The sequence below is a fragment of the Pelecanus crispus genome, chromosome 8, assembly GCF_030463565.1.
Source record: "Pelecanus crispus isolate bPelCri1 chromosome 8, bPelCri1.pri, whole genome shotgun sequence".
Taxonomy (NCBI): Eukaryota; Metazoa; Chordata; class Aves; order Pelecaniformes; family Pelecanidae; genus Pelecanus; species Pelecanus crispus.
The window spans coordinates 403,014-425,151 of NC_134650.1; the positions used below are offsets into that span (position 1 = coordinate 403,014).

Here is a 22,138-nt window from a genome sequence, read left to right on the forward strand (position 1 = left end):
TTCTCACTGGACCCTGGAAACCGTGCTGCAAACACGTGTATTTTGAACGTACAGTTGGGATAGTTAAGGCCTGGGTAGAGAGCTTTGACCTTAGTTTTGATGGTGTGCCACCACTGGAGGCAGGTGCTTGGCTGGGTCAACAGTGGGTGATGCCTGCCCGTGTTGCTGTCCTGCTGCAGCAGGAGTCTGGAGGGAAGTGCCGAGTTAAAAACAGAGACTGGGAAAAATGGCCTTCTCCTTCCCCATCCATGCAGCATAAACCTGTGCTGAGGGATTGCCTGTTGCACCAGGAGGGAGCGAGGGGAGGCCGTCACACAGGAGGTGGGCGGTGGGGCTGCGCCAGGCCTCCACACTGCAGGGAGGTCTCGGGCATGCAGGATGGAGGGGCACAGGGCTGGCATTGTGAATGGCCTCTGCAGGGGGACTGGGGAGCCAAGGGTCGCTGGAGCATGCTGCTGCCATGGCGGGGTGCTCCCTGGGAGCAGAGAAGTGTCACTGTCCTCTTCTCTCTGGTGACAGATGGCAGAGATGCATGCCGTGCCCCGGGGCATGTATGACGGACCTGTGTTTGACCTGACCACCACCCCCAAGGGGGGCACCCCTGCGGGGTCAACCAGGGGGTCCCCCACGCGGCAGACACCCCCTGTCAGGAACCTCCATCAGTCTGGATTCAGCCTGTCAGGTGAACACACGCAGCGCTGGGCTGGGAGAGTGCGGAGCCACCGGCCACGCTGCCCCAGCCCCTCTGCTGGGGTGGGGGGCAGCTGGGAGATGGCCTGGGGCAAGCTGAGCACAAGAGTGGAGCGTGGCAGAGCAAGACCCTGTGTGTCCATTAAAGGACACGGCTGGAGCTGGCCCTCCACTCTGCTGCACCTTGCAAAAACAAGGCAGGCGGTGGCCATGGGGGTGCCAGCACAGCATCAGACCCTGCTCTTGCTGCGTGGGTCTGTTCATGGGGGAGCGTCTACAGAGGCGTTCAAGCCACTGCTGCTCTCGAGGTTGTTACTGGAGTTGGAGAAGGAGCAGGTTGCTGTAGACAGCCTCGGGAGGCCCTTCAGTGAGACCCCAGGCTGCCTGACTTCTCAGGCTGGTGAAGAAAATGCTCTTAACTTTGCTTTCCCCTTTTCCTTTGTGCTTTCTTGTCCTCTCCCAGGTACCCAGATTGATGACGGTGTTCGCTCAGCGAGCAAGCGCATTGTCGCGCCCCCGGGAGGCCGCTCCAACATAACTTCCCTGAGTTAAATGTCCCTGCCAAGAAGGAAACAAAATCCCTGTTCAAGCAAAGGAAGAAAAATGGTACATTGGTGTTTAAGAAGGAAAAGCAAATAAACCTGTGCTGAAGAATCAATAAGCCTCAAGCCTTATGTTTCACAAATGCTACTTGCTACCTAGCTTTAAAGATATTGCTTCATTTTGTTTTATGCATAGCCTTAAAATTCTGTTGTTGTTGTTGTGGGTTCAGTCGGATTGTGTTTTTACTCTTCCTTTCTGTATGCATGCCGCTCAGACAGGTCGCTCGGTTCAGTGTGTTACTCGTGTTGAATGCGTGTGGGATGCCGTGGTATGGGACAGCGGGAACAACCTGGCACAGGTGAACCAGCCAGGCAGGCGAAGTGGTGGGGGCCGGCCGGAGGCATGGTGTGGGACAGGGAGGGCAGGTTCACGGGAGCTGGTAGGGGCAGGTGGGTCTGTGTCGTGTTCATGTCCTTCGTCTCCACCCAACGCTCATTGGCGTTTCACCATGAGGCCCATGGGGGAGCCCGAATCATCTCTGTAACAGCTGTCACAGCACCTCATGTAAGGAGTTTTACTACTTTGTACACTTTATTAAAAAGAAAAAAGTTGTTCCTTCAAACAACTTGTGTTGCTGGTTGGCTTTTTTTCTTTCTCAGGCTGCTGCTGCTGGGCAGGGGTGGGGTGAAGCTGTGCCCCACGGGCAAGCTCCAGGGCTCCAGGAGGGGCTCTGGGCTGAGTTTGAGCTGGAGGAGCTACAGTGCAGAGACGGGCTCTCGGATGGAAACGGTGTGGTGCTCGCTGCTGTAGGTGTCAGGGTATTGGTGTAGCTTCTCAGGCAAAAGCAAAGCTATCGGCAAAATAGCATGCTGCGAGTGTTTGTAAAAGCCTGTTCAGTTTGTCCATCTGGCTGCAGCCTGACCTGGCCATCACAGGCTGTTAACACCTGACGAGAGCTGCGCCTGTCATCTGCGTGGTGACAGAGACCGGCTCTGCACAGCACTGCCTGGGCATGGTGCTCGGGTCTTCCCGGCCGGGGCTGGCTGGGAGGCTGTTCTCCGTGGGCACCTGTGAGTAAATGCTCTCCTGCTATCAAGCAGTGTTTATCAAGCCTTCTAAAGCTTGCAAAACATGCAAAAAACCCAACTTGATTGTTTTTTAAATATTACAAAAATTAAGTGTCAATTTAGGCTGTGCTAAATAAGTACACTTTTTTTTTTCTTCCTTAAGTATTTGACCTTGAAATATTTATTTTTACATGCCTGCAATTCAGGCAGGACAAGTTGTCCATGCAGCAGTCCTTAAGGGGGCATGCCAAAATAGTTGTGCCAGGGGTGGGGAAGGCTGTTCATACTTAGAAGTTTTGTGAAGTTCTGCTATCAAGTAATTAAAGATTTTTCCCTGTTGCCTGGTAGTGATTAAGCTGAGACTGTGTTTACAGAGGAAGAGGGGAAAGGAGACATACTTTTAGAAGTCTTTGGGGAATTTTTTAAAGATGTGATGTTCTTACCATTTATGTTCTTGAGTGGTGTGGTGGTTTTTTTTTTTTTTTGGTCAGCCAGTACAATGGTATTTATGCAGCAGCAGATTTTTCCCCAGCAAGGAGCAGGGCTAGTTTTCTTGCCTGGAGCCCCAAGCACATTTATGGTGTATGAACCCCTTCTCCACCCGCACCAGAGCGACGCGATTGTAGCTGTGTGCCGAGTGGGGGACAGGCACCACTGTCGGCACAGTCCCGCTCGACGGCGCCTGGCCCCAGGCACCCCCAGACCCAAGGCTCAGTGGAAAATGCTGCAGGTGCTCTGCGAATGAGAAGTCTGAAGGCAGAGTGAGGTCATACACAAGCTAGCGAGCAGCGAGCGGTGGGACAACCCCACCACCACCACCATTGTAGGAGGGTCCAGAAAGTGGAAGACACCTAACTAAAGCTTATTTTTAGGTGTGAACTGTGACTGAGCTGCTCAGCGCTGGGATGCCTGCTACATGCCACTGCAGAGGCGGAACAGGCAGACAGGATGTTCTGGTCGGTTCCTCGCACAGGTGATCCCCTGCCTTGGATTCAGATGTGCTCGGGGAACGGAGATGCTCCTCTGCCAGCAGTCACAGGAATGGCCGCTTGCCTATGCACATGCATGAACCACACATTTCCCAAAGCAAACCAGACAGCCATCATCAGAACAATGAGAGAGGGATTATTCATGTGTCAGTCTATCGGAAGCAGCTGTGAAGCCCACTGGGAAGTCCACTGCACACACTCTGTGTCAGTAACAGAGGGAATGCACAGCGCCATAGGCAGAGGGTGTCTGAAGTCTTCAGCCTGGGGAAAAGCAGGTTTAAACTGGGAGTCCAGTAAAGTCATAGTGGGCTCTAGGCAGGAGAAAGACCCATTCTGCCTTGCTATGCGAGTGATCTCAGAAGTAACATTGACTTCTGATCATCTGGGAAGGAGCCTTTCATTTGCTGTTGGTTTTATTTAGATTTTTTTTTTTGAGGTTGATCAGATTTAGCCAGAGAGAAAGACAGGAAGGCACAGGGAATACAAAGAACACCTTTGGGTAAATGGGAGGGAAATGGCTCATCACACATTCATTATATTGCTGAGAATAGGAAAAACATCGAATAAGGAGGTAAAAGCTCAGGTCTGCCAAAGCATTTAAATACTAGCATCATTCCCAGCATTACCATAATAGAAATGCCTTGGCCAGTCTCAGTCTTGGCAAAGACAGCACCAGGAATACAGCTGTTCCTGCAAACAGTAACTGCTTAAATCAAGCGTCATTTCAATGGTAGAGAGATTAAAAATACACATTCAAATTTACCTCTGGTGTTGGAAGCCAAACGCCATCAGATTCAGTGAGTTGCAGCAGTTTAATGTGATGGTGAATGGGTTTTTCAGGGTGGCCTGGAAAAGCATCTTAATGCTGGTTATTCGCCAGTGTCTGGTTGTTACCTCTTCATTTCCACATCTGTCTGCATGCTCTGACCACCCACCAGCGAGCCCCGCTCTGTGAGAAATGGGTACAGGAGCCAGCACGGAGAGAGGAGGAAACCTCTGCTGCCTCCTCCCAGCTAAGGAAGGAGATCATCGCCGCTTCCCGCCCTCCGTGCCCATGCTGACGGGATGTTCGCAGGAGGCGTCCGTAGGCCAAGGCCACCTTTGTCTCTGTGCGCTGGTGGAGACCCTACAGCTGACAGCAGCCTCTTCCACGGGAGCCACCAGCTGCGAGCCCGTGTGGGAGTCCTGACCTCCACAGAGCCTGGACCTACACTGCATCGCAGACCCACCACCAAGACCGATGCTAGCGATGGCACCTCTACAAGCAATGCACATCAACCCTGCGGTTACGCTGCTGGCAGTGGCCTGGCAGGCAGCACCAAGGGCTGTGATGCTGGCTAGCCAAGCCGAAAGGGTCAATACTGAGTGTCTCATCCATTTTCACATGGTCGCATTCCTGCCACCAAGAAAGGCAAAATAATAGGATCTAATTGAGTGTGGCAAATTGCAGAGGCAGCACCTACAGCCTCTCCCCCCACGTCCAGGATCCGCTGGCTCTGGAGCGGAAGGCAGGGGGAGCGGGTGCCCCAGCTCCTGCCCGGCCGCCCACCCCTGGCTATCGGCAGTGTCCCGGCAGCAGTGGATGAGTCCAAAAGCCCAGCGTCGTGGTGTGGGTGGGTGTGCACCGGCCCCGTGAGCAAAGCCCTGGCACGGGCTGTGCTGCTCTCAGAGGTTGTTGTTCTGGTTGTCCTCCTTGTACACGCCTCTGCTTTTTGCCAGGGTTATGGTCTGGATGTCGTTGTGGTGGCGTCTCACCCTTATGGAGAGAAAGGGATGGTCGAGCTGTGAGGGAGAGCCCAGGCAGCGCCAAGGCCCACGCAGGGGTGCGGCCACCTGGGAGCATCCTGCTCCTGGCATGAGCCAGCACCTGCCCCGCAGGGGCTGCGCTGAGCGCCTGCAGCGCTGAGACCCTGCAGCGCTGAGCCCCTGCAGCACTGAGACCCTGCAGCACTGAGCCCCTGCAGCGCCGAGCCCCTGCAGCGCCGAGCCCCTGCAGTGCTGAGCCCCTGCAGCACTGAGACCCTGCAGCACCGAGCCCCTGCAGCGCCGAGCCCCTGCAGTGCCGAGCCCCTGCAGTGCTAAGCCCCCGCAGCGCCAAGCCCCTGCAGCACTGAGACCCTGCAGCACCGAGCCCCTGCAGCGCCGAGCCCCTGCAGTGCTGAGCCCCTGCAGTGCTAAGCCCCCGCAGCACCGAGCCCCTGCAGCACTGAGCCCCTGCAGTGCCGAGCCCCCGCAGCGCCGAGCCCCTGCAGCGCTGAGCCCCTGCAGCACTGAGACCCTGCAGCACCGAGCCCCTGCAGCGCCGAGCCCCTGCAGTGCTGAGCCCCTGCAGTGATGAGCCCCTGCAGCGCCGAGCCCCTGCAGCGCTGAGCCCCCGCAGCACTGAGCCCCCGCAGCGCCGAGCCCCTGCAGCACTGAGCCCCCGCAGCACTGAGCCCCCGCAGCACCGAGCCCCTGCAGTGCTGAGCCCCCGCAGCACTGAGCCCCCGCAGCGCCGAGCCCCTGCAGCGCTGAGCCCCCGCAGCACTGAGCCCCCGCAGCGCCGAGCCCCCGCAGCACTGAGCCCCCGCAGCACTGAGCCCCCGCAGCACCGAGCCCCTGCAGTGCTGAGCCCCCGCAGCGCTGAGCCCCTGCAGCGCTGAGACCCTGCAGTGCTGAGCCCCCGCAGCGCTGAGCCCCTGCAGCGCTGAGACCCTGCAATGCTGAGCACCTGCAGAGCTGAGACCCTGCAGTGCTGGGCCCCCGCAGTGCTGAGCCCCCGCAGTGCCAGACCCCGGCAGTAACAGTGTGCCGGCAAAACGGGGCAATTAATGCACTTCATGGCCGTGGGCCCAGCCCTCCGCCTCAAGACGAGAAATGCCACATCAGTCCCCCAGCAGAGGACAGCTCAAGCAGCGTTCACCAGCACTTGCTCTCCCCAGCTTCGGCACTAAGCTCCTAAAGCCCCATCTGCAGTGTTTGCCAAGGTGGCCCAAAACCCGGGTCTGTCAAAGGCTTTGACAAGGGCTGGTGTCTCGGATGCTGCCTCTGTATCAGTACTTACTTTTCTCTGTTGAAAACAATGAAGTCCCTCTGGAGCATCTCTAGGTGCTTTTGAAGATGGCAGGCCTTTCACGTTTGAATAGAAAAACAGAGATGGGGAATAAATTCACAGTTGACATAGAAAGACATTACAAGGACCATTTCAAGGAGATAGAGCGATATCTTTAGGTAGAATCATAGAATCATAGAATGCTTTAGGTTGGAAGGGACCTTGAGAGATCATCGAGCCCAACCCCCCTGCAGTGAGCAGGGATTGAACCTGTGAACTCGGTGTTATTAGCACCATGCTCTAACCCACTGAGGTATAGAGCATCTTTAGCACTGCAGTGGAGAAAAGGGCATTAAGACTCTCCTCTCATACAAAACCAGTGCATATACATGCTGCTTTCCTCCAAAGGGAAGATGCAGAAGAGTCTTGGGAAAAAAATGGTCTGTTTAAGCAGTTTGCTGTGGTCTTCCTAGATGGCAATCAGCTTGCTTGGAAAATGAGAGAATTCCTTGACCACATGCTTGTACCTGCTTGCTCTTACCTGGGAGGAATTGCCTTTGCTGGTCTCTTTCTCCTTCTTAGCCAAGCGTTTTTTTTTCTTGTGAAGAGGTTTGGATTCTAGGATCATTTCTTCCAGTTCAAAGGTTGGGTCACAGTTCAGTCTGCCTTTCTGGAGGGAAGAGAGAGAGATGGCCTTAAAGGATTACAGCCTGTCTTGAAGAGTGTCTCATAAATCGGACTGCATCTGGGAGCTGAATTTTGTCAAAACTAAACTAATTACAACTGCACACATAGTCAGAACACCTGCTGTACTACTTACATATTTTACCAGTGCCCTCAGCCAGGGGACACTGTCAAGGTGTGGCAATTACTCTTTTTGAGCTCACTGCTTCTACTCAGCCCTTTGGCTGCTTCGAAGTGACAGCGAGGATGAGGATGAGGACGAGGACGAGGACTGTGTGTCTTGGCTGGGCTGTGCCTCTGCTGGGAGGAGCACAGCAGCCTGCAAAACTGGTTTTAAAGCAATATGCATACACCCACCGCAGAGAAAACCACCAACAGAGAGGGGAAATACGTACAATTAGCAAATATTCGTAGTTTAGCCCAACTTTTGTTTGGCTGAAAAACAGTCAGAGTAACACTGCACACAACAGTCCTTGGATTGTTTTCTGTAAGGGTTATGTTACTTCTGTGCTGCTTTAATCCAGTTTAAAAAAGGATCAGAAACGCTAATCTACTGTATTTGTTATTTTACTATGAACAATGGGCTTGTTAGGGAGAGTCATTACAGGAAGAAACAACTATCATAAAATGGTAGGTGATCTCCAGGCTGCCAATGAGCCTATGTCTGTTTATTGGTTTTTTTGCATTTGAAGAGCTAGTCCTAAGCAGGGCTGCTAAGAAAGGCGGTTCAGCGCAGGACAGCTCACAAGCACAGTCAGCCTGTGTTTCATCTAGCATTCCATGGACAGCCCGGAGCATGTAACGAGTTCTGCACCCAGAAATTCTGGGAATATTATAAACAGAGCAGATCAATTTTGGGGCACCCATGCTTTGTAGTCATCCCCCATTACTCTTTATTACACCCACAGGAAAGTGAAAATTCTGCCCTTGCCTCTCTCTTCTCCTGTACCTTACAACATCTGATGCTCTTGTGGAAATTTGTAAGAATTTCTCATGATCTGGTGCCAGGCGCGAGGGCAGGCTGCAGCGTCTAACGCTTAGGCACATTGAGAACCTTTTAAATTAAAATTGCCTTACTGTGGGAATGAATTCTGGCATTATCCGTTTCTGGAGAACAGCATCCCAGTTCACATCTGACAGATACGGAAACTCCTGGATATCTTTCAGCTGAGAAAACCGCTTCTCGGGGTTCGGCTCAAGCAACTGCAGTGGGAGTTAAATGGAAGAGGTGAGAAAATGAGACCCTGAGATGAGAAATCAGAGATCCGTACGTACAGAGGCATCTGTGGCAGAGTTACACCAGGTAACAGCCGGGGCAGGGAAGCAACCGTCAGACTTTTGAGTTGCACCTGTCAGCAGCTGCTTTTGGAGAAGGAGCTGGTTTTGCCCGTGGCGAGCGGGGCTGTCAGAGGGAGCCGGGGAACCAAGGGCTGCGGTGACGGCACGTAGTTACAGAGGCCCTGGGGACAGAGCCCCGGCACAGCTTTGCCTGCCATTGCTAAGTGCGAGGCACCGTGGCCTCTGTCTCCATCACTGGGGCTCAGGGAGGCGTCCCCGGACACCCTGCAGAGCACAGCACCGCGCTGCAGCGCCCGGGGCCAGCTGCCCCGCCGTCCCCGCGCCATCCGCCATCCCCGCGGTCAAGGACGCTCCGCTGAACAGGGCTCGGGGCACGCAGCGCCGGTGATGCTCTGCATGAGCACCGGCACGTCGCGCGGGGGGCCTCTCTCCTGTTGCTCTGGCTCAGATTCCCTTCACCAGCGTATGCCAGGGGCTCACAATCTTTATTTATTCTCATTTTTATGAACAACTTTTATCCCTAAGTTAGGCGCAGGTGATGAGGTGTCAGTGACATTAAACAATCTGTCCAACGTTAAAAATAACTGTTTGTTTCAGAATGGGGAGTTAAACTCATGCCTTTGTGTTCCCAATTTAATGCCGTATCAGTAGAACATCCCCCGTTTTCTCACTCTAGTAATGGAATATTCATAAGTATAATTCCAGTGTGAAATAATGATTCACACAGTTTATTTTCAGCATTTTTTTTTAACATTGCTGTAGTAATGACTTGTGTGGAAGGAAATGAGTGAGGTTTGTCTCTGAAGCTCAAGGATTCAACATTGCATAAACTCCTGATAGTATGCACTCCGAAAATCTAGCAGGAAAACCAGACGATCCAAACCCTCTGGAAACGGGTGGCTAAGGTGACCCCCATCAGCCCCCCGCCTCACGCTGGCGTGCAGCTGGGTGTGCGCAGCGAGGGCTGTGCAGAGTGTGCGGCACACAGAGACATCCCTCACAATCCATCTCCTTCTGCAGAGCTCCGTGCTCCGCTCTTAACGAGTGACACAGCCCTGCCACGAACAATAATTTGCCTTGAACGCTAAGAAATACAAAAATTCACAGGAGATGTTTGAGCCAGGACAGAACCACAGTTGGCCTTATATATAATACATGTGGCTGTTAAACCAGATGCAGGGGGGCACTTGGAAATTTAAATAATCATGACATTGCATTATTTATTCACAAGGGAGCCTATATGGCTTGTGGCATGTTGTGGCCCAGGGAAAAACTTCCGACATAACAATACAGGGGACTTCTGCAGTAAATATACCTATATTACTGTTAGTCTTAATGAAATATCAGTTCCATTTAATTTCAAGTAATTATTTTGAAGCAAATTTGATAACAACTTTATTAAAAAATAATTATAGTGGTGCATGAACCACATGGCATCAAAGGATTTCAATAGTATCAGCACTTCTTGCAAATCTTTTCATTATGGGGAAAAATGTTTTTTAAAAATAAAAAAAAATTATGCAATCTTTTTGCCAAATTTATTGACACATATATTACTATCTACTTCTAAGACACATCATTCCAGAGAGACAAAGTTACAGGAGAAACTCTAGAAGCAAGACTGCCTGTGGCCTCGGAAGAGCTGCATTAGCAGCAGCCGCGCTCGCCACCAGACTCCATCCCCATCAGTGCGGGACGCAGCAGTGCTGGCCGTTTCTTACACTAGCGTGGCCACAACGTTAAAAGCTGGATATCTATCCTACGATACCAGCTGAAGGTCGCAAACGCTGGGTGTGGACACGATTTGCAACGAACCCCCACAATTTACTGCAAAGGCCACAACGCACGGCGGAAGGACCGGGCTGCTTTCAGCAGGCGCCCAGCTAGAAGACATCCCGGCCCCTACGCCACCCGCTGCCGCGGCTGCCCTCACCTTCCTGATGAGCGACACCATGTCTGTGGACCAAGCCGCAGGGTACAGCACCGTGGCTGTCTTGAACACGTGGGCGATTTCATTTGTGGACGTGTTGGAGCGGATATGATACGGCCTCTGTGAAAAACGCCACAGGGAAAGCATTTTAATTTATCTATTTTTTCAGACTCCTTAGGAAACCTTTGTAGAGCAAAGAAGCTCCAAAGTCTCTGCGTACACTCCCCAAGCCTCCTGTTGAAAGCCTCTCCCTGTGTGATCGCAGCTCAGTCGAAATAAACAAAATAATAATGTCAGCAAGAACAATGATAATAACTAGATATTTAAACAGCATGACGGATAGGAGGCAAAAACCATCTGAGCACCTGGGGAACTCAATCTAATCTAAAATGACGGGCAACGTACAGCCGGCGTTACCGTGCAGGTAAAGGCACCTCCACATGTAACTCCCAACTACAACAATACTGCTGCCTTACTGCGAAAGAGAACTTACAATGGTAGTTTCCATTTTGAAAGATTTTTAATTTCCAGATTTTTACAGCATTGGGGGGGGTGAGGGTGCTAAAAGTACATTTAAAAACCAGTATCTCTAAATCGTGGGATCAAATCAGGTGCATTGTGCTTAACATGTACTGACACTAGGTGGACCTCAAGGTCTCCCGTCACTTCCCCCACACGGTACCACCACTGGTGCCACCATCTTCATCAGGGCTGTGCCATCAGGCTGGAATACCCAGCAGCACTTCTACTCCCACCTTTGGAAACAGTGCCGTCAAGTCAGAAGTCAACGTGATGACCAGTCTGCAATTCATTTAACATTACAAATGGAAAACTCAAATATTATATTAATATGTTTACAGGGAGCACATGGCTTCGGTTACCCAACAGGTCAGACAGCCATGGGCCCTTAATGTGTACTAACCTGATCACTCACAATTTGAAATACTCACATTAATTTGAAAATTTGTTCTTTAAAATATATTCATCAAAACATTTTTTAGTCATTCAGCAAAGATGATAGTTTCTTAAAAATGTGGTTTGCATACTTGTACTGAAAGAAGTTTCCTAGCCTCACAAGATTTTAAACAACCTTTTGCTTAGAAGAATGTAATTTAAATAATTTTGTCCCACTTGTTTTACACAGCAGTTCCAAAACACTAATCTACTCGTCTGTCTACAAGGCCCCCAACCTTACTGAGTTAGCAGCAGAACGCTGACATGACAGACAGGCATTGTGCTTTATTAATAACTTACACATTGCAGTTTGCTTTTGCTCAGAATACTCAGTTTTATTGCAACAGCAACAAGATTTTTTTTTCAAGGTTTCTTTTTTTCCTTGCAGGGTGGGAGCTCAAAGTAAGTTATATGGCAGCCCAAACTTCAGGAGCTGTCACTCTGTGTTGCCCAGCTTATGCCAACCCAGAGGCCCTGGGGCACAGCGGGAAACTGTCGCGACGCACTGTTCTGTATCGCGACAGTTTCTCTGAGCTCTTAGGTGTGATCACAAGAACCCTGGTGTAAATGTGGTTTCTGCTTCCTATACTGTAATAACCCTTAAAGCCTTGAATTTGGCTTGGCCCTTTCACCCTGTTAAAAAGCATTAACCTTTCCAGCAGAGCGTTTAAGGAAAGGGATGGACAGACGGGGACAGGAGCTGCGCACACAGTACCCGGGTCCTGAGCAGCTCGTAGGCAGTGATTCCCAGTGACCACCAGTCCACAGCGAAGGAATAGCCAGTGGGTTTTGTGGAGTTAAACATTTCAGGTGCTGCGAAATACAGAAAAAGGAAAGTTTGCCTTGCTGCAGTCTCGAGTGGAAATCAGCAATACAGAACGCTTAACCCATGCCACAGAGAGCATCCCTGATATTCTGCCGAGGACACAAATGAGCATATTACCCATTACCATGCTTTTGATAATTTCTGCTTTTTTCTTCAAAACAATGGCATATGGCTGGTAGATTGGTCCTCTACCAAAACATCGCTGAGGTGGACACTAACCAGAACGCACAAGTTGCCTTGCAGCAATTCTTTTTTTGGTCTCTGTCAGGTCCTCGACTGCTGTCTCAGCCTTGCAATGCAGAAGAGTCCTGCACCAAGGAGCCTCAGCGCGGAGGGAAGCGCAAACACCCGTGTGTGCAAACCACCCTGATCTCCCCTGACAAGCGCCGCGCAGCCCGCTGTTGCTGCACGCTGCAGCTGCACAGCAGCGCCCGCTGCCCTCGTGTCCTGCTCGGCACTGAGCGCCGCGCCGGTGCGCGCCGGACCTGGCCCGGTTCCCAGCACGCCAGCTTAGCCCAGGTATTTGCCTGCCCTGGGAAGCGGCACACCTTGGCCCTGCTGGCTAACTACAGGTGCAATTAGCACAGTATGAAGTATTTTCTCAACAAACTCAAACAAGCATTTCAGCTCCTCTGTGCCTTACTCTCCCTACCAGTGAAATGGGACTGTCAATAATTTCTACTTTAGTGGACTGTTACAAAACCTGGTTGATTAATGTGTGCAAATGATGGGATGGCCTTGAGAAACAGGTGTGCTATCACCTTTGTAATCGGAATGTTTAATGTTCAATAAACAATCCAATTCCTATGGATTACAGAATGCTTTATACAATCCCTAAGATATGCACCAGACCCAGTTGATTTCCTACGTTGTACAAAGCACTAAAACTCCTACTGTCCTGGTGCAGAGCCCGTCCTGCGCTGCTCCGCTCCCGCTCCTGCGGCACCTGAGCGCCCCACGGCCCCTCCACGTGGACCTCAGCGCTTCTCTGCCCACAAAGCCAGGAAAGAATAAGCTCCTTTTGCTGACACAGCACTTGCCCGTTATGCCACAGTAGACAGTTTGGAATAAGGACTAACCTAATTTACTAGGCACAAAATTGGCCTGAGAGTCTCCTCACCTCCCCCAGGAAGCCTCTCTGCCCTCAGCTGGCGCTCAGTACATCTTCTTGTTGGAAAGCTGCTCCCATCCCACTCGTACCTCTTTGTTCACATTTAAAGTACTTCAATCTGGCAGAGCCTAAATACAGCCTCACACAGTGAATGAAAGCAGCTCTTTAGAAACGTTAATATGCAGTGTAAACGTAGACATAGTGCCAACTGCACCCTTGGCAGGGAAAAGCAGATTTTAACTGAACGAAGCCTGAGAGACACAGCTTTTTAGGAGGAGGTAACCAGGCTGATAAGAAGTGGGTGGAGGCACAGACTGAAATGCTCTTTCTTAGTAAATAAATTTCCCTTTTGAGAGTAAGGAAAAAAAACTACTGTAGGATTTTTGTGTGAGCTGGGAGGCAAGAATTGCTCTAAAAAAAACAAAACAGGGAGCAACGCTTTTTTTGTGCATGTTTTCCTTTTTAAAAGGATTGCACTGGTGGTGCAAAGGTGAAAGGTCAATTTGGTCATCTGGATAAAAGGAGATTCCCAGGGGATTGCCCTAAAGGATTTGCCTATGCAGCAGCTGTAGGGAGGCTGCATCGTTTAGGTCTGAGAGGCAGTGTTACCGTATAGGAAAGCATGTACTTTGTGTGGAGGGGTTGTGTTGGTTGTATAGAAATGCTTTTGAGTGTTTCTGTTTCACTTAGGGAAGTTGAATTTAGGGTTACAAAGGCTCTTCTGTGTAATGTTTGCACAGGAGTTCTTTTAGCATTAGCTCAGGATATTTCTTTCTGGTTCATTACCTGCATGCTCTGGCCCCAGTTCCTCCCAGGTATGTCAATGTTATTTTGCTTTATGTTTATTAACTGTGCTTGTGTGATAAGTATCGAGCGGGTTTCTTGCTGTCTGAAAAGTCAGCTGCTTCACTGATTTGACCAGTAAGTGAACATAAGTAAGTCTTCTGTACTCCCCTTATAAAGGGGAAAAGAAAAAGCACACTTTCTTTGAGTAGTAGGGAAGCAAGGTCTGCATAGGGAGCAGTCACTGTGTGTCTTCCTTCCACACGCATGTGTTGATTTGCTCATGAAAACTGTTTCTCCAGCTGACCCAAGGCTGCTGTGGAGTGATCTACCCACTCCAGAGCCACTTTGCCCCAGAGGAACATCCCCCCATGCACTCCTACAGCTGCCTCACAAGTTTCCTTGCCTGGGACTAGTCCCGTGCCATTGCCTGGAGATAAAAAAGCTTCCTAAACCCTGCATTTTTTGTGAACTGAAGAAAGAAGGGGAAGGGGATGGTATGTAACTGTAGCAACCAGCCCAGCGACTCAGCTCTGTGGGCACCTGGAAGCTGGTACCCCCACTTCCACAGCACCAACAGCGTGCGGGCAGGTCAGCGCGCAAGCGTGCTGAGCACTGGGGAACCGACTCGACAGCGCTGCAGAGCCTGGCTGTGGCTTTCCCTTTGGTACACCTCCGTTTCCAGGGCTGCATGGGGCTGGTTTTCACTTGCTGGCAGAAATAACCATACCTACTGCTACCGGCAGCATAGGGACAATAGGAGGGGTTTTCAGAAGGACTGAAAAACAGGCTCAGCATTTATCTTCCAATTGCGGTGGCTGCTTCTGCACCAGTTGTGCCTCCCTCTCCTACACGCAATGCGCATCCCTCACAGCTGTGCTCTGCAGACCCCAGTTACAATGCCCTCCCATCCTGCTGTTCGAAGCAATGCTCTCGGCTGTGTCAGCCCGACACCAGAATATGGACTCTTCCCTGCTGCGCCGAGTGGATGCTGCAGCCCAGGAAAACAGCGAGTCTTCAGCCTGCTCATTTGGCCTAAACACACAGTAATGCTAGGTCTTAAAGCAGCCAGTTTATGTAAAATTGCAAATTATAAGCTACTGATGCAGCAGTGTAAGACTTGTGCTAATGTACTGAGGGACCAAACACAAGCCCTTGTGCTTCACTCTCCTTCTCAAGGCTAGCAACAGCATTTCATCGTTGCTACATGGTTTGACTGCTGCCTGTGAAATGCTCTGAGATCTCAGGAGTGCAACTATCTTATTTGTAATCAAAAACATGCTGTACAGTATGGCATATCTGCCATAAAATCTAAAATCTGTGTTTGCAGTACACTTGCTTTGGTCTGCTGTGTGAAATCAGTAGATGGATGCACATTTTCCAGCTGCATCAGGGTGTTACTGGGAGGGACTCCGGTCATACTCCCCTGCAGCACCTCTCGAGGTTGTTCCTCATTTCAAACAAATGCATGCATTTTTGTTACATATCAGAAAGAAAAGAATTCAAACTCTCATCAAAAAAAGACTTCATCTGTTTCCCACCACAACTGTCAAATCAAGCCCACAAAACATAATTGTCATTGGTTCTTACCCATATACGGCTTTGTGCCAGCAATGGTGGTGACTTGTATTTCTTTAGTCAGCATCGTGGCAATATTGAAATCAGTGATGTGCACGTGTCCTGAAAGACAGAGGTTAATGTGTAACTTGATTTGCTTTAATTTCACATGAGAAACAGCTTTGAATCAGAAACTTAAAGTAAAATACTCTATAGAAAGCAGTTTCCAGGAAAAAAAAAATATTCTGGTGGGAGAACTGATAGAAAATATTTCAGCTTGCAGGCTGCTTACAGATGTATCTTGTTACATCAAATATCCCCTTATTTATTCTTTGGAGAGCAAAAAAAATGGAGTTCTCCCAGAAGTCATTTAATGATGATTTTTTTGACTCTTAATCTGGGGGGAAAGAGAACTGAGCTTTTCTCACAGAAAAAATTCCACTATGTTTTGGGGGGTGGGATGGAAATCCTTGATATTTTTTACTTTCTAGCTTCTTGCTCTTTGGTGTTCCCAGGTACTAAGCACTGTCTCCATTTTCCTTTTTAGAGGATGTCTCTAGAATGGAACAAAACACCTTTGGCAGCAAGCAAAAGAGCCTGGCACAAGAAATTCAAACATCATGAAAACCACCTTGTGGGGTAGGAACAGTTTCCGCTATCACTGCTACAATATGCACAACTGCTGCCTGCAAACTGAAAGGAAATAAGAGGTGGATGTGACTTGCAGGGATGAGAAAGGAAATGCTTCCACCTAGCTCTTGCCTGTTCTTTTATTTGCACTTTTTTTTTTTTGCAAGCACTTAATTTATTATTCCTTATTTAAACTAGTCTCAGTGAGCACACCAGTCACGTACAGCAGTACAGGTGATCAATACAAGGCTGGCTTCACTGAAGTGAATTTCTTTGAAACTTGTGGGTTAGTTCAGCCTAATTCTTCCGATTAAATGCAGGCAGTCTTTTCTTCCTCCTGACCTCATGCATCTTCTCCTAAGGCACTGAACCTGCTCGTCCCTGACAGAGCTGGGCTCATTATCAAAAGCATCAGATGTTTTGTATGTTGTGTTTTGCAGACTCATCACCCTCCTTTCCAATAACAGAGGGTGGCTGAATTGCTGCTGTTTCCTCTAACCACGGAGATGAAATCAAAGTGTCTTTCTACTGATGGAGATGTGATGGCAATGCTTCCCTCAGTCATTAGCTTCAACAGCCAGAAATTCACTGCTGCTTTAGTTCATTAGTTAAAGTAGATTAAGATCACCTTTATATGTTTAAAAGTTGATGCTTTGGTAATGAACTCCTGTTGACTTGTCTGGATGCTATGAAACATTTAAGTAAATCTTTACAATTGTGCCTATGTACCTGTTATATGAGAACAGGGATACAAGCTTGCCTGCTGCAAATATCTGATCTAGCTGGGAAAACTTGGGGAATAAAAGTAGAATTTGTGATTTCACCTAAAAACAGTGTGTCTCATCCACGTTCCTGCCTGCATCTCTTCAATGATATGTGCAGTGTGTAAAGCACAGGAGCCTCTTGCCCGCACCCCGTAGTAGCTGTGGCCAGTGTGCCAAATGCATCCTGGAGCACGCGCATCCTGCAGCTCGGGCGGATGGCTGGATGCGTGTGTACAGCTGCTCTAGGGACGGGCTAGGAGTGGATCCGATGTCCATCAGAAGTGCCGGAAGCAGGCCTGCCATGCTTTATGCAAACGCAGGCATGCTCGGTGTTTGGCCTGTGAGTTTCCAGGGCCAAGGATCACCTCTTTGTTAGGCGCCGGCTCCTGCCTCGCACCGAGCCCTGGCCCATACACCTCCCAACGCTGCTGCTAGGCACAGGGCCCGGGCAGATGTGCCCCTTATCCAGAAGGCCCTGGGATCATTCTGCAACCACTTAACTTCCACCTCCATGTCAGCATCTGGCAAGGGTGGATAAATCCTTCATCCTTTCCCCATGAAGTTATCATCCAGCTTTTCAGCAATTTCAAATTCCATCATGAGGCTGCCTTAGGCAGGGAAAGGGCAGGTACAGCTCAGCAGGAGTGACCTGCGAACGCCCGTTCAGGTGGGACCTGTCTGCATCTGTGGGCTCTCTGGGCTGCGAGTCCCACTGAGACACAGATTTCCTTACCAAATCTGCGGTGCTTGTCAGGCTTGAGTTTGAAGGAGGAAAGGAAAACTTGAGGTCCGTCTGGTGAGCTGTGGGCATTGATGTGAGAGCTCACCCCTCACGGTACCTGACCAATCTGCCAAGAGCACGTGTCCCTCCTTGCTGCTTACACTGCTTTACAAAACCAGCTGGGCCCCCTCTACTTCAGTCTGCCTGCTAAAGAACAGGCATCAAATCACTGGGGAGCACTTGAGAGAAAAGAATGACGTACAACTGTCTTGTCTGGATATGTCCTCCATGTCCTTGCATTGGTTTTTTTCTTTCATCTCCAGCTCTCATTCCACTTTGTAGGGAGCTGTTTTCATAAACAGGAATCATAAAGACTTATTAAGAATTTGATATTCCAAGCACAAACGTGCCTTTCTCTGTATGCATCTTTTAAATTATTCACTTCAAATAAATCACAAGTTTTATAAACTAGCCCACCTGGGAAATTACCAAATCAAGCCAATGAGGCTGAGGAAGAAGGCTCTGGCCAGTACGATGAGGCTGCACAGCGACGGCAGCGTTACAGAACGGGGTGGGCTGGGCGACCAGGGAGGGCAGCTACGGGTAACCAAGAGGGAAGCGCTGGGTGTTGCTGCTGAGCTTTAGGGTTAATCTTTAAGGCTCATGTTTTTCTGATTGCTCAGCATCTCTAACTGCAGCCAGTTTCGAAACAGCACAGCCAGAGCTGCACTCCGGGCACCATGTCCTTCCCAAAGCTCATCCTGTCTGCCTGAAATTGGCACTTTCAGAGGAAGCCTTTGGTTCTGCATTAAGGCAACAAATTTTCTTATTATATTCAGCACCTCTGTTACTCCATAATTCCTTCACCTTTTGTGCAAAATACATAAGGCTTCTGCAGATTCAACTAAGAAAACATTTTAAAGAATATGAAACTAGAGACATTAGGAGCTGTGTAGTATGGAGGCTCTTGGACAGACCGTGCTGTAACTTTCTTATCTGAGATTAGAAAGCAAAGGGGCTATGTGTGCAGTGCCCGCATTGGCATGAACTCACCCATTTTAGCACTGCCCTCGAGAACCTTTCAGCAGTGGTACAAGAAATAATACTGAGCAAAGCCATTACAGGGCTCTTGCAAAAAACCTCTCCGTTTTACTAGAGATAAAACTGAGCTTTTATTCAATTTTATTAGACAAATGACCTGGCCAAAAACTCCTGATGAATTAGTCACAATTCCTGGAAACTGTCATCTGTTATATTCTTTTATTCCCAGGTGAGCTGTGCTGTCATTAAGCCAAATCAATAGACTTATCATTAAAGGAGGAAATCACTTTGTGCTTGGAATGAGTTGAAGGTCGTCATCTGCTGAGGATTTTTTCATTGTGGGACCTGATCCAAATCTCTGATGTCAAACAACTGCTTTATTTATTGCACAGAAAGACATCTGCCCGCTATTCCACTTTATTTATGGCTCACTTTAATTTCGTAGCTGAAATTGATATGGTAATATAGAATGTCACTGACCAGGGTGGCAGAGGCCAACGCATGAGGTGTGTGTTAAGTTCATGACAGTCAGCAGCAGGGCAGCACATTCCATGTGTGGCATCATGAGAGGCATTTGTACTACCAAAAACCTGAGCCAGCCTCCTGCACAAAGATCAGGTGATGTGCACAAGGGCTCCTGCAGCCTTCGTCAGTGATTAACACCAGCAAAAAGGGTGCTGCGGATTGTGACACACATGGGCACCTTTCTATCTGTAAATCTGAAAGGGTGAAGGAGTCACAGCTGGAAAGGAAGATGGGCCAAAGGGCAGAGTTAGGGAGCAAGCAGAGTCTAAAAAATGAAGGACAGAAATCTGGTTGCTGAAGGTCCTCAGGTGCTTCGTACTCTCAGGGGACTGAGAGTATAATCAAGAACATTATAAAAAATTGATGTTAGCAAATAGCATATATTTTGTGATCGCAGTTGTGAAAGCCTGGTGAAGAGAACGGAGAGGGAATGGGGAGCTGCAGCTCTGTCCCATGGGGAAAGAGATACTGAAAACCAAGCACAGTCTACTAGGCTAAATATAGATAAACATGCTACAATAACTGTTGCTCTGGGGACAAGAAAAAATTGAACTGTGTGCACAAAGCTTTCTGTATGCATGAGAGGACTGACCTTTGCTGACATGGATGAAGAAAAGAAGTACTACAAGTCATAGTCAGAAGGACATTGAAGTTAAGGGTACATCCACAGAAAATAACTCTGAAACCTCTGCACCAGGCAGTTAAAACATAACAGCGAGCAGAGAATAGGCTCAAAAATCAACCCAAATTGCAGTGTCATTATAGAAGTTTGCAGGTTATGTCCTGCTGAGCTGAATGCAACTGCAGAGGCAAGCAGAGCTTTTCCCTGCCTGTTTTTTCCCCTCTTCAGGAGAATGCTGACCTACATTTCCGTGGCTCTCGTGCTCCCAGCTCCCTCACGGGTGGCTGTGTCACCCCGGTCCTACGGGGCGCAGAGGTAGGGCGATTCCTGGAGGATGGTCACCGGTCACTGTGTCCGCTGGCGAGGGCTGACCAAACGCAGCCCCACACCGGCTCCGCACAGCGCTGGCTGGGAGCGCGGCCCCGGAGCCCCGGGGTGGCAGTGCCGGCAGCCCCGGGGTGGCAGTGCCGGCAGCGCCCTGGCCCCAGCCGGCCGAGCAGGTCCACATCGCATCGGCGGACGCTGGTGGGAGGGAGGAGGGAAGATGGGTCTCTGCAGCGGTCTGTGCACAGGGCAACAGCAGGAGAAGCACCAAGCGAGGCAGGAGAGAGGCTACTGCACTTGGCTGGCAGCTTTGCTGACAGCTCCTAAATAAATAATTAGCTAGCACTTTGAAATTAGAGGTCATATGCAAAACGGGCAGAGTCTGGGCTCGGGTGCTGCCAGGCAGCCCTAGTCACACACAAGAGCTACGGCGATTCCTCGGGAGCTTCAGCATCTCTTTACAGCCTCTGAAATGACAATGGCTTCAGATACACCTTGTCCCTGTACTGACTTTTTCTCTTTGAGCACCTTGCTGTTGCTAATGAAGATTTCTCACAAGAAGCCAGTTACATCAATTTTCAAAAAATACAAAATGACAAAGTGTTTTTCTAATGAGTTAAAAGCTAATAAATATCAGACAACTCTCCACTGAGCGAGCTTTGCCAGGACAAAAAAATGTGTCTAGAGAGTAATGAAAGAATATAGTTAGAGTTTTGCCTGAGAAAAAGACTAAAGAAAAAATGATAGCAACATCTATAATATACCCAGCCCCAAATCCTCTTTGGAGCTCCCTCCCAATGTCAAATGCTCAAGGAAAAAGAAAATACCTGAATGAAGATTACCTATTCAACCATAATTCATTCTGTTTGTGAGCATACATTACACACAGCCTGCAATTACGTGAGCATTTCCATTCAAACGATTACATTTTGAGTAAGATGTAATCAAGAGCCAAGAAGGTCTTAAAATAAGGTCTGCTAGGCAACTGACCACAAGCAGCACAAAATGTGTCGTCCGTGCCAGTGCCTTCTAGAGACACCATTAGGTCGGTCAGTCAGAGGAGGTGCTGATGAAACACTAAGGCACCCCCAGAAATACCGCAGCAACACACGGTGCCCATCACCCTGAAGGTACCCGACGCCGCTGCTCAAAAAGCAAAAGACAGCAACCAAAGCATGAAAGGACAATCCTGTTCCTAACTGAACTGAGGGAGAGAAAGCAACACAAAATGAGGAAAACAGCCAGCACCGAAACTTTAACTTGTATGTCCTGTTTCTGACTCTGCTTTCATGCATCTGCATGACCACAAAGCACCTGGCACTTACCATGCTCATCCAGTAAAATGTTGTCAGGCTTGATGTCTCTAGGAAAAAAAGGTAGAGAAGAGGAGACAGCCATTAGCCTAGAAAAGTGCCATGAAGCATGGCTGCAGACACTTCAGGGGGGGGACACACTTCCAGAGACATCATGCCCTAGAAGGTGTCCTTGCTGGGGCTCTTGAGCTCTGATGTTCCCGCAGGGTTTGATTTAGGCATGAGAGAATGACTAATCAAACCACAAAAGCAGAAATGGTGGTACAGGGCTACGGCTGCGAAGGCTGCTGTGGTTTGGTCTAGCAGCACCCAGGTAGTCCACGTACAACGTTAGAGCTTCTTTTTATCTTTTTTCTCCTTTTACTTCTTAATCAGTCTCAATACTATACTGAGAGCCGTTCCCCATTTACTCAGTAAAAATCAAATTATTTTAACATCCTTGTTGTAGAAACACACGGGTTCCCCACAGGTTTTGTTCCTGAATAAAAAAAACCCCAAACCAAACACAAAAAACCCCCAAACCCATAGCAATGCTATAGGGAAATGCTTTCCATTGAAGGGAGAAAATGTACACCTGATACACCTACTGTATCCACCTGAGTGACTTTACAAGGCATTACCTGGCTTTAATGAGCTAATTACATCCGTCGCCACTTGCCTGCTGTCAGCCTGAGCCAGGCACCTGAATGCACCTTAAGGAGAGCGTCACACACGCAAGGCAGGCACGCGTGCAA

At 49.3% G+C, this 22,138-nt stretch overlaps 2 protein-coding genes across 7 annotated transcripts in view; one reads left to right on the forward strand and one right to left on the reverse strand.

Annotated features, from left to right (window-relative positions):
* DPYSL3 (dihydropyrimidinase like 3) overlaps window positions 1–1,242 on the forward strand; it is a 41,110-nt gene extending 39,868 nt beyond the window's left edge. For all 5 annotated transcript variants that reach the window (XM_075715919.1, XM_075715921.1, XM_075715922.1 and 2 more), the window contains 2 exons: window positions 520–682; window positions 1,154–1,242. In XM_075715919.1, coding sequence (XP_075572034.1) covers window positions 520–682; window positions 1,154–1,242 — 252 coding nt within the window. The remainder of the gene's footprint in view (window positions 1–519; window positions 683–1,153) is intronic.
* A 3,712-nt stretch (window positions 1,243–4,954) lies between these two features.
* Window positions 4,955–22,138, reverse strand: part of STK32A (serine/threonine kinase 32A) — a 30,805-nt gene continuing 13,621 nt past the window's right edge. Inside the window, exons 5-12 of one of the 2 annotated variants that reach the window (XM_075715362.1) lie at window positions 21,417–21,454; window positions 15,498–15,587; window positions 11,903–12,000; window positions 10,237–10,353; window positions 8,082–8,207; window positions 6,862–6,990; window positions 6,333–6,397; window positions 4,955–5,045 (exon numbers count right to left, since the gene is read on the reverse strand). In XM_075715362.1, the coding sequence (XP_075571477.1) occupies window positions 4,955–5,045; window positions 6,333–6,397; window positions 6,862–6,990; window positions 8,082–8,207; window positions 10,237–10,353; window positions 11,903–12,000; window positions 15,498–15,587; window positions 21,417–21,454 (754 nt within the window). Of the gene's footprint in view, window positions 5,046–6,328; window positions 6,398–6,855; window positions 6,991–8,081; window positions 8,208–10,236; window positions 10,354–11,902; window positions 12,001–15,497; window positions 15,588–21,416; window positions 21,455–22,138 lie in introns of those variants that run through there. The other variant, XM_075715363.1, reaches the window with a different exon arrangement.